At 37.4% G+C, this 11,878-nt stretch overlaps 1 protein-coding gene across 3 annotated transcripts; it reads left to right on the top strand.

The window, feature by feature from the left end:
* The first annotated feature begins 2,015 nt into the window (after window positions 1-2,015).
* On the top strand, window positions 2,016-11,878 carry rer1 (retention in endoplasmic reticulum sorting receptor 1). Of its 3 annotated transcripts, XM_030056005.1 has the most exons (8): window positions 2,016-2,153; window positions 4,101-4,186; window positions 4,987-5,091; window positions 6,388-6,484; window positions 7,116-7,194; window positions 8,180-8,315; window positions 9,323-9,377; window positions 10,981-11,878. In XM_030056005.1, the coding sequence occupies exons 2-8, from the start codon at window positions 4,106-4,108 to the stop codon at window positions 10,992-10,994; spliced, it is 567 nt and encodes a 188-aa protein (XP_029911865.1). In that variant the 5' UTR covers window positions 2,016-2,153; window positions 4,101-4,105; the 3' UTR covers window positions 10,995-11,878. The 3 variants fall into 3 exon arrangements, with proteins under 3 accessions (XP_029911865.1, XP_029911863.1, XP_029911864.1); XM_030056003.1 differs by having other exon boundaries at window positions 9,323-11,772; XM_030056004.1 differs by lacking the exon at window positions 2,016-2,153 and adding an exon at window positions 2,291-2,384 and having other exon boundaries at window positions 9,323-11,772.

Genomic DNA, 11,878 nt, shown 5'->3' with positions numbered 1-11,878 from the left:
AACAGTTCTTTTACACCTTCTACTTAGATGTGTGTTCAGTACAAAGATTGTAGCAATAGACATCATCACCATTTGGCAAATTGTTAGTTGCCACTTTCTGTTTTGAATACCCAGTGAATGTGGAGGGGACACAAAATTAATGCTCAGTTGACCTATTTATTGTTTTCCTTCAGTTGTACAAATGTATATATCTTGTAAATGTTTTTGTACCAGAGATGTGGTTGAAAAAGGTGATTTAGATCCTAAGTGGTGTAGCCCCTGTTTGAACCAGATTCATGGACTTGAAATCTAAATCAAACTCAAAGCAACCAGAAGACATAGCCATATGCATATATGCCTTAATGGCTGTGATAACTTAATGACTCTAAACACTCTAGTTCGGTATATTATAGTCAATGTAAAAAAAAAAAAAAAAAAAAAAAGTAAGAAAGAAAAAAAAAGAAAAAAAATCTTGTTAAGTGGACTGCTGTATTAAGAGTGTGTATTCAGGAGAAATAAGCAAAATCAGACATTGCATCGGTAGCAGTTTTTTTTTTTTATAGTTGTTGAATACACTACTTTAATTCTTGTACACGTCAGCATTGGAAACAGAATACACCAACAGTATTATATCTTTACAGTAGGGATTTAATCCGAAATATAAATCATGAATTCGTACAACCGAGACGCTTGGCAAGACAGTAGCATTCTTCTCCTTCTCTATGTGTTTTGAAAAGCCTTGCAGGGCGAGGTCCTAACCGGCTGTGTACCTCTGTATCTTCATGGCACTTGTTTGTGGATCTTGATGAACACGTTGGGTAACAACATTCCAGTTTTTCTAGCTTTCCATCCGTTAGAAATTAATTGTGGTGCAATTATAGTGATGATGTAAAACTGATTTGTATGAATTAGTAGCTTCTTGACATTGTGACTCTAATTTGGCCTCAGTCACTTCTTCGCAGACGCACTATTCATCAGTGCAAGGTCGATTTTTTTTTTTCTTCCATTAGAGAATGTTTTTTGATAACCATCAGTGATCTAACAGCCATTAATGACATTGTTTGGTGTGTTTATGTTTATAAGTTTGCACACACACACAGTCAACTGGTCACAAAATGAGCACTTTAATGCTTTAAAAGGAACATAATTTTAGTTTGTGCTTATGATCAGTATTATGCTTTATCACAGTGTAAATGTTCGATTGTCTTTTGTTTTGATATTGCTGGTGAGTTGTTTTTTTTCCCTTTTTTTCTTTATGCCCATTTTATAAACATTGCTAAGAAATGTACCGATGTAACTATTGCTGTTTATCAATGTCCTTTAGTTTCTGAGACTGTTAAGTACAGTGTTTTGTTTTGTTTTGTTTTGTTTTGTTTGTTTTTGTTTTTTTATTATAAATCATTAAATTGTTTGCCTTTCCTTGATTTCTATCTTGTTAAAGTAAAAACAGAGAGAAACTAATCTGCTGCTTTTGAGTGAGCTATAGGCTGTTAGTGTGAAAGTGCATGTGTATGCATGAATCTATGCACACACACACACACACACACACACACACACACACACACACAGATATACACACATACATATAAATAGATAGATAGTATAGTACTAGATGTGTAATGGTCTTTGAGGTAATGATTTCTCATATCCAATGTTCTATCTATTTTGACTTATTTGCAATAACTTTTGTTTCACTGAAAGCTTAGATTAGATCATAGATAATATGAAATTTCCAAATATTCTCTCAAAGGTCTACTTAAATAACACACACACACACACACACACACACACACACACACACATACATAATATACATATACGTATATATGTACATGCACACACATATACACATACACACATGCATACATAATATACATATATATATGTATATACACATACACACACATACATACATGATATACATATGCGTGTGTGTGTGTGTGTGTGTGTGTGTGTGTGTGTGTGTGTGTGTGTGTGTGCGTGCGTGCGTGTGTGCGTTAATCGATTACCCGAGCGTGCGTTCTCGCGCTCATGGTTTTCGGAGTTCGACTCTCGTGCCTGTCGTGCGAGTCGGACTCCTCGCGGAAACACTGACGTGTTCACACTAGCCTGCGCTAGAAGTGGCTAGTTAGCTAGCTAGGTAGAGCCGGGCAGTGACACAGCGGCCGCATCAGGTAAGAAAGCACCGCCACTGGGTCTTTCCGTTCGGATTACAAAGACGAACAGCTGACACAGACAGGTAGTGAGGTCAGGAATTAAAAACCAAGCCGGCTGTGCCATTCAGTGGATAATTACGGCTGCTAGAGGGTGGTAGTGTGATTTGTAACCGGGCTAGCAGAGAATCCGTTGCTAGCGTAGTGCCGTATCTCCGGAAGTGAGTTGTCAAGTCTTCGAAACGCCTCCTGGGAATAGTAGTTCAACATGACCTCGACGCTAGTTTTCGCAATAGAAAGGGATGGCTAATGCACTACAAAAAGGGCTATTTCCGTTTTTAAGGCGTACCTCGGTGGATTCATGGGAAGTGTAGTGATATATTTTCCAACGTACCCCCCGTTAAATTCGAGCTGTAGTAGTAGTAAAACTACAAGACCCACAAAGCCATCATTTGGGGGAAGGGGCAAATTGATACTAGGTGGCTAGTTTTTCTCTAGCTAGTTTGTTAGCCAATGTTAGTTATCATGAAATAATAGCAATTACTAATGAAGCGTTAGTGTCATCTAAATAAGATTTGAATGTTATGTATTTTGCTGATGTGAAACAATGTGCCACAGAGGGCAGCTGGATAAATATCAACCTCATATTTTAGTTGCTGGTTGGCTTAGCTGACGAGCTAGTCAGGCATCAGGCTAACCATGGAGAACTCTTGACGGTTTCACTTATTTTTCCCTCACGTTTACAATTATTTCAACGTCGAATACTTGCTATAACAACACGGTGCAACTAGCAATCGCGTTTCTGTACCCTGGCCCTGAACTATTTGGTAAAGGCGAGCAAATGTACCCAGTAATGTGAAAAAATCTTTGCTAGCTACTCACTGGCAAGATACTGGTTAGCTGTCAATTCAGAAAAGTCCTTGCTGGTAGCCAGTAGTAATTTAAAAAAAGAAAAGAAAAAAAAAATGTCGTAATCCGATTAACCCTAGTATTAAGAGCTACACAAGACATTGTTCCCTGGATTATTCCGTTGTGATCAATACAGATATAGATGTTTTAATAAATACCTGTGAATCAGATTGTTGATCCCTGAGAGGAAATAGGGTCATTTGTATGGAGTCAGATTCTCAAGAGAAGAATTAAATTATAAGAAATATGATAATATGTGCCTTAGAAATTTTTGTGTAAAATTGTGTGCATTATGCCTAATTATGTGTATTAATTCCACATAATATTACAAGAATAAATACAGAGATAAGACATGAGGTATATGTACAAAAAAAAAAGTTAACCTGTATGTGCTATTTATACACAGGGATATTGCATTGTTGAGTTGTTGTCCTACAGGTTGCACAGGTTTAGATTATTGCACAGTTAAATGGTTAACTAAACTCGAACAGGCACATTTACAAAGATTTGGAGTCAGAAACAGTCTGTCCTGTTTTCTTTTCCTGAGGGAGAACCAGCACGACGAGTAGGGCTAGATACCATTTTAAGCCCACTGGATATGTATCATCAGCTAGAAGAAGATGATGAAAACCATTCCTCTTGGCAGCCTCAGTTATAAATAAATGCTGCTTGTGTTATGGAATCAATGTCCTATAATTTCCTCTGCAAGAACAAGGATTGATTTGATTTTTCTTAAGTAAGTTCTTGAAAAAAGTCTAGAAATCATTATTGAGAGCACACAAGATAGCACCTCTTTATTTCAACTGAACACCATTTTGACATATCCTCTATGTTGCTAGACATCACCCAAACAGGTTGGAAGCTGTTTTATTTTGCCCTCTGGCAAATTTCTATGAACCTACCAGCTACAGTGTACTTAAGCCTGACAGGTGCTAGCTGGTGTGCCCGCTGGTTTGGCTGCTGCCCGTTGTTAACTCTGTTATAGCCAGACTATGTGGGTAGACTAGATGCTGTAGAGGCATCACTCATCTAAAAGTCTCTGTCTGTTTTCCTCCACAGACAGAATGTCAGAAGGGGACAGTGTTGGGGAATCGATCCATGGGAAACCATCTGCAGTCGCTACCTTTTTCACACGGCTCGGACAGGTAACGTATGAGCTCGAGCTTACGGTTCAGATCATGTGAATTAAGGAGGAAATGTTTTTATATTTGGTGGTGACATTGGCATCATCTTGGTGTAAACACAATCAAATATCAGAAAATAGGGATTTTAAGCAGCTGCTCTGATCCCTTCACATAGGCTTAAATTGGTTTAACAGACTGCTAATGCAAGCAAAAATATCCCAATTTTTGCATTGAAATCTAAATTATGAGGCAAATGTTAATCACACCATTGTTAACAAAGGGCATTTCTAAGGGCATTTTTTTCAGAACCAGTGCTTGTGTACCTTTTATCACACTGTGTCATGTCTCATCCATCCTAAAATTTCATAAAAATGTCACACTACCTTTCAGTGTACCTTATTTTTAGTACAGAATGGCCGTGTTTTGCCAGGGTTGCAGATGACAAGTGGAGAAATACACACCAGTTTGTGCTTTTTGTGGTTGTAGTTCTCTACTTCCAGTCATGACTTATTTTGTTGAATAATAAAAAATACTTGGTATTGGCAGTAATCTAATGCTTTGGACTCAGATTTGGTGAGTGCACTGAAAAAGTAATATCGGTGCATACTGAAAATGTGCAAGTGGCTGTCACATTCTCCAGATGTCAGGGTCAGCCAGGCATGGAAAAGCAGAATACAATGCCACCGTGTCTTATCAAAGTGAAAGTGAAAGACACTGTGTTTCAAAATCTTTTTATCTAAGGTCATATGTTGTTACCTGGTCATAGTCTTGTCTACCACTGATGACTTAATTTAATTTCCTTCATGTCTCTGCTTTTTCAGATCTATCAGTCATGGCTAGACAAGTCAACACCGTTCTATGCAGTGCGATGGGCAGTCACTCTACTACTTACTGCAGTCTACATGGTCAGAGTGTACATATTACAGGTAATGGTGCCTTCTCTTTGCTTGTTACTGACATTGAGAGGACTTCAGTAATCCTCAGAAAAGGAACTCTTGAATCAACTCGGGACAAGAAGCTGTTTACCAGTTTCTCCCGTCCACTGCAGAGTACATGCTAATGCTTCCTCAGGGTGGAGTGAAAGATTGTGACAAAATCGGTGTCTCAAAAATATGCTGTGCAATATGTCATTGTTGGAAAAAGAAAGGTTCTCATTTAAGCTGTGGTCCGGTATCACACAAATGATATTAAGTGTGGTCTTCTCACTTCTGCATTGTTTTAATGTTTGAGAGTGCAAGGCTGGCAAGCTTTAATTAGGTCATCACACCTCATGTAAATGCAGCTGAACTCGCCATTTTGCAGATGTTGCATGTGATAAGATGGACTCTCTGAAACTGAAACTCAGGACCCACTGTCAGGTTCACATCTGCTGTGAGGGAAGCATTTTAAGGTTTTCAAGTAAGGAGGAAAATGGCAAACACAGACTGTTTTGAAGTTTTGTCTTAATACTGAATATGGTTAAATATTGTGTTTGAATTCCAGAGATCTTAAAAACCACGGTTTCTCAATGCAAAACTTCATGGTTCATAGTTAGGAGACATTTCTTTAGTTGCAAAGACGTATACCTTACTGTTCGCTTATTTGGAGATGAATTTTGGTTTGAAACTGAGATTTAGAAAAGGTCTTAAATTTTCAACAGTACATCATGAAAAATTAGCAAGGGCTGTTTGAAATGAAGACCTTTTAGATTCAACTGGCCTGTTAATTCCAGTAGTGCAGCTTTTAAATTTAACATATCCACCAAATTTATGGTCGGCACTTTTGTTTTTGTTTCGTCTTTGGAATTAAAAAAAAAACAAAAAACAAAAACATTTTTTCATGCTTATAATTACCTTATATATAGATTTTGCTTAAAATATTGTGCCAATATCCATTGCTATAGCCAGCATTCTGTATTAAAACCAAATTATCAGCTGAATGTATCATTACATCCCTCCATGTGAGGTGATGCTAAGGCTGTACTGATCACTAAGCGCAGTGTGCCCAAAGCATGCACTGTAATAAATGAAATCTCGGTACATTGATAAAACTGAACCAGTCGTCTTGTTATGTAACAAGAAGTTCATGATATAGTCAATTTACCAAAACAATGTTGTATTTACAATGTGCAGACACAGATCATTTTTTTATTATGTGAATCCGTGAGAAAATACTTGCTTCTTAACATGTACTTCTTACCATGCGCCTGTTTATATTGTTCTGTTCCTTATCCTGTTTTTCAGGGTTGGTATATAGTAACATATGCTTTGGGAATCTACCATCTCAACCTGTTCATCGCTTTTCTATCACCGAAAGTGGATCCTTCACTGCTTGACGAAGGCAAGTTGACTCAGCAAAATCACCTCAGTGTTTTTTGTGATATGGGCATGTTGCATAGTATTGTGAGCTTACACATGTGAGGATGGCTTTGAAATTAATTTCAAAATTTGTAAGGGAAATGTGCAACCTATGATGGAGATGGCTTCATTGAAAATAACTTCACCTTTTGAATAACAATCCTTGAAATTTCATGTAAATAAAAGTCAAAGTTGTTTTTGAATTAGCTATTCTGAACACTGCAAGAGTGACTCTTCCCTGGGGGAAAATCCCCTGTTGCACAAGAAGCTACACATTTAATTTTCCAACAGCAACAACAGTGGGTTGTTGAAATGACTATGTATCAGAAAACAAACCAACCACCTTTTACAGCTCCCCTTCCCTATAATTTGATCTTATACATTATATGCACATTTTCAAACTAATGTGAACTTCACAGAAATTGGGCCTTGTCTAGTAAAACATGAATCAGTACTTTTCAATTTTTTAAAATTAATTTATTAATTAATTAATTTATTTAATTTACAGTGTATGTGTTCATTTAGATGGGTGGTTGCTGGGCTTTGAAAGTTCGTAGTTGAGCCACATTTTGATTAACCACTACATCACTGTGTGCAATCTGCCTCACCTGCAGATGAGGGCCCATCCCTCCCGACCAAGCAGAACGAGGAGTTCCGCCCTTTCATCAGGAGGTTGCCTGAATTCAAATTCTGGTAAGAGCCCACCTCATGGCCCGGCCATCTCTCGCTCTTCATCCGCGGAGAGATTGCAAATGATCTTCTTTCAAATGACTTGTGTGGTCCCAAGTTCAGTCAGGTGGCACTCATTTGTAAAAGGAGGTAGCAATTTAGTATAACCCAAACACACTGCGTTGGATCATTATAGTTTGTGTGTGTGATCTTATGAAACTACAAACTGACTAATCTTTGTTTGCTGAGATCTACTTCACTCTGGCATAACTTTCCTCTTAATGTCCATCCAACTTTTATTAGCCTCTAAAAGTGGAGCTTGACGAACAAGCACAGGGGCAGGAGAGGTTCATATTGCTCACAAGTCCTCAGAAATTAGTTTTAAGCATTTTAAATATGAATTATCAAAGCTAAAATGCTAACCTCTTTTAAGGTAAGTGTCAGTGTGGCCCTCTGTTGTGTTCTACCATCGACTATTTGTGTTTGCCTTTCATGACGTTGCATGTGTGCATGCAAACCCCCGACACTTGTGCGCTAAAGCAGGAAGAATGGGATGTGGTTTTGCATGTCAACTTAAAACTGCCATTTGGCTGGCGATTAAATAGATTATCTTTGGTTCCTCTTCTCACATAGCTTTTGCTCCGCCTGTCACGAAAATTATTGTGGCCAGCGGAGTGGAGTACTATTTTCCCAGGGAGATGAGTGGAAAATTGAAGAATAAATATTCTTAATCACACTCATTTCTCCAAACACGTAACTGTACACACAGACACAGTAATCCTCAGTGTCCGACAGTTGTGGGTATTTGAAGAACATGTCCTACATAGGGCTTAAACTCATTAAACTCATAACATTTGTGTCCAGTTATATTCCCTAGGTTACCTACATAATAAATGCAGTTAATAGCTGTGAGTAAGAGTTTGGGACATTGTCAGTGCATGCTGCCTCAGGAGAGTCGTCGTGCTAATACATGGGGTTTTAATTGTGGTTTTTTTACCCTCTTTGCCAGGCATTCGGCGACGAAAGGCATCGTCATCGCCATGATTTGCACATTCTTTGATGCCTTCAACGTGCCAGTGTTCTGGCCTATACTTGTAATGTACTTCATCATGCTCTTCTGCATCACCATGAAGAGGCAGATCAAGGTAAAACACATGCATTGAACATGGTGTACTTAAATTAATTCATTGCACTTGATCCAAAAAGTGTGTTTTAGAATAGGTGCAACTTGTGCCAACTAGTGCCAATTTGCTCTGCAATTTGCTTTGCTTAAGGACTTAATGACTGATGTTACTGTCATACCTGCCTATTCTGCATAAGCCACAGTTCCTTTGAAAGAGCCTGATAAAAGCTGTAGGGTCGTTTTTTATAATTGCAGAGATTAATCACAGTTAAAAGGATGGGTATGGTATTTTTGATATCACTGGTTTTAGAAACCATTATAAATGCCTTTATAAAAAAAAAAAAAAAAAAAAAAAAATCACAGCACAGTCATATGTCTGGAAACTGTCCAGCCAAGAAATGGTTGCAAACTGTACTTTCTGTTGAGTTTTATTTAGCATTTAGATAACATATTGTCTTATACATTCACTTTATTAGGTCCACCTGTGCAATCTAATGCAATCCAATCCTACTGTTCTGCTATAAAGTGTCCTTTTCTGATGCCTGTAATGCTCAATTTTTCTTCTTGTCACAGTAATAGAGGTGTTCACATGGCATTCACGGTATTAGCTCAGGATAAATGAATACTCACAAGAGGAGGAAACACACATTTTCCTCCACAGGGAGTAACAAACAAAAGACCATGCATTTCCCTGAGATGATAAGCTCAATGTCCAAATTTACACAATGGAAATTCCAAAGATCAAGTAAATGCTTGCTAGAAAGCGCTGTTTGCAACATTGTTTTGATAGTTTCAATACATATTTGACTGTGCTGTGAGTTCCCCATTTTCGAAAAGTTTATTTTTATCATGGTTGTTGAGGCTGAAAACGAGTGCCCTCTTAGATGGTGCCGAAGGTTAGCAAGAAGCTACAGCAGAGTGGGAAGTTTTGCACATTGCACTTTCGTTATTATATTTTATGTTTGAGTTAGACTTCTCAGTAATTGTTACTCTAATTCTAATTCTCTCTTCTCTTCTCTCCATTTCTAGCATATGATCAAGTATAGATACCTACCCTTCACACACGGGAAGAGGACTTACAAAGGCAAGGAAGACACAGGGAAACCTTTTGCTAGTTAAAACCTCCCACTTTCCCTTCCCCTCCTTCACATTTGAAAATTAAAAATTTGTCAAAACAACAAAAAGATCAAGTGAGGAGTGACAAGGGTCAGTGATTTCCTTTTATTTTATTTTACTTTTTTCTTTTTTCTTTTTTTTGAGGGGGACAATAACATGAAAAATAATAAAAAGAGTTTTGATCCATGTTTGACAGTGTTGGATGAGGATAAGATTAGCACAGATCAAATTCATCTGGAATCGTTGCCTTTGGTATGGGAGCTTCAGTCAAAGACCCTGATCCTCATTTCGGGACAGGTCTGCATTTGTTCAGTAGCGGTTGAGACGCAGTGCTGCCGTTTGCCTTTTTACAGAGATGGAATCATGATGAAACGAAATGCAGTGAACATCTGCAGCTTTTGTTTTTTCTCCTTTATTCACAAATGATGATTCCAGTCCATCTCCACCTCCCAAGTGAAACAAATCTGCCAACTTTTGATGAAAACATACCTACTCAGTCGTAACAAGTTCTATATCTAAAATCAGTAGTATTAGAGCAAAATAACTTGATTAGATGTAAAAAAGATGAAATCTGAAGGAAATATAATGATTTTTTTTCTTTTTTTTTTCTTTTTTTTTTCTTTTTTTTTAAGTTGAATCATTTTGTCTCTTGTGCTAAAAGTGTGCTGCTGCTCTGGCGTGGGAGGGTCCCATCCAGCTGTCCTATAGAGTAGATGTAGACATTTGTTTAGAGATTAGTTACATTTCACTTGAATATGCATTCATTACACAAATAAGAAAATCATAACTCATCTGTTTTTGCCAAATCAATGACATTCTATTGTAATAACCACCCCTGGGCACAAATAGTAGTTTTAATCGATTAGCCTGAATTGGCTACTAACGCAATTGTGTGGATTCTCTGATTCTCGCTGGCATGGCCATATTATTGTATACCATAAGAATGATTATTGACTTCATGGGATGTTTTTTTAATTTGTTTTTTCCCTTTGTTTTAATTTTATTTGATTATTTCCCACCTCCCTGCCACATCATGGGATGCATAATTCAAGTGTCTCTAACCCCCACCCATTTAGTCTCCTGTAGGCTTTAGACGACCTTTATCTCAGTTCTCTGCTTTTTGCACCATGTAGATTGTAACTGATGGACATCTGTGTCATTGGCCACTCCTGGAAACAAAATTTTCTAACAATATAAGGGGGCATTTTACTTGAAATTGCAAGCCAATGAAGTTGCTGTACCTCAGATTTCTATGCCGTTAATTCTGTGGAAAATCACTGCTTTATTTACTCGACCCATAGAGCGGGCTACCAGTATACTCCCTCAATCCAATCCAGTTCATAATAAAAATTGAAACCTGAGCTAAACACATGAGAAATGACAAAATGTCCTCCCCGAAGACCCGTCCTCTTTGAAACACTGAACCAGCTGTGTTTCAAAGCCCAGGGTCCATTCCATTTATCTAGACGAGCTGATGTACTCCCTTATATTCTGTTGTTTACTTCAAAAGATGCATGGTAAATATCTAATCATTCCAAGCAAAAATATTGTTCTCTTTCTTTCTTTTGCAGCAGAGGAAACATAAGAGCATTGAGATTGAGAGCTTTTGTTATAACAAATGGATGAAGGGGGTGACGATCACACTTTTTTCCCCTGTTGTTTTTTTTTTTTTTTTCTCTCTCTCTCTCTCTCTCTTCTCAGTATGCTGGGGATGTTGTGAGTGTTTGCAGTTGTAATTTTGGTACCCGGAGACTTTTTTTTTTTCTTTTTTTTTTTTTTTTTTTTTAATCTTGATCAGCACTGTAGTGAGGGATCAAAACTTTTTTTTCTTGTAAAAAAGTCCATCTTGCAAAGGGTTGTCTGGAGGATTTGTATATATATATTTTAAAATATTAAATTGATTTGAGATTATTTTTTTCTTTATATATTTTTTTTTTCTTCCAACCTACCATACTGTTTCCAAGTGTTCAAATCCATTGTCAGTTGAAATTGATGAAAGCAGAACTGGTTAATTGGGTTCTAGATTTGATTAAATATGTTTCTCATGGATTGCATGTTCTTGTTTTATTGTGCTACAGTTATAAACAGAAACTTGATTTTAATAACTGAAGTGTAATTTTTTCACTCCAAATGCTATTAAAGAGGCTGTGTTCCTTCAAACAATATGTAGATGTCTCAGCTTCGTGTTTTTAGGCCTTCATTGAGGAAGGTTAAAGGAGAAATAAAAAATAAAAAAAAACACATCATAAATCTGGGCTAAAGCTACAAACATACATATATACACTATTGTTAAAGATCCTTTTATTTCCATACAGCCAGACCTGTGGGATCTGTTTTAGTGCAGCTGAAAGGTTGCATGATTTTTTCAACATGTTCAACCGTCAGCACAAATAAGCAACAGTACAGTACAACAGTGCTATAAATACACATTCAAGGTAATAGACCTGCATAAATGTGCATCTGTGGGGA

Source organism: Myripristis murdjan, chromosome 7, assembly GCF_902150065.1.
Source record: "Myripristis murdjan chromosome 7, fMyrMur1.1, whole genome shotgun sequence".
NCBI classification, from domain to species: Eukaryota; Metazoa; Chordata; class Actinopteri; order Holocentriformes; family Holocentridae; genus Myripristis; species Myripristis murdjan.
This window is presented reverse-complemented; position numbering and strand designations above follow the sequence as displayed.

What these genes read in the sequence shown, in the direction of transcription:
- rer1 (XM_030056003.1), top strand. Translation starts at nt 4,106, where the DNA reads ATGTCAGAAGGGGACAGTGTTGGGGAATCGATCCATGGGAAACCATCT. An exon ending in TTTTCACACGGCTCGGACAG is followed by an intron (nt 4,187 to 4,986) that starts GTAACGTATGAG and finishes CTGCTTTTTCAG; the next exon opens with ATCTATCAGTCATGGCTAGA. An exon ending in CCATGAAGAGGCAGATCAAG is followed by an intron (nt 8,316 to 9,322) that starts GTAAAACACATG and finishes CTCCATTTCTAG; the next exon opens with CATATGATCAAGTATAGATA.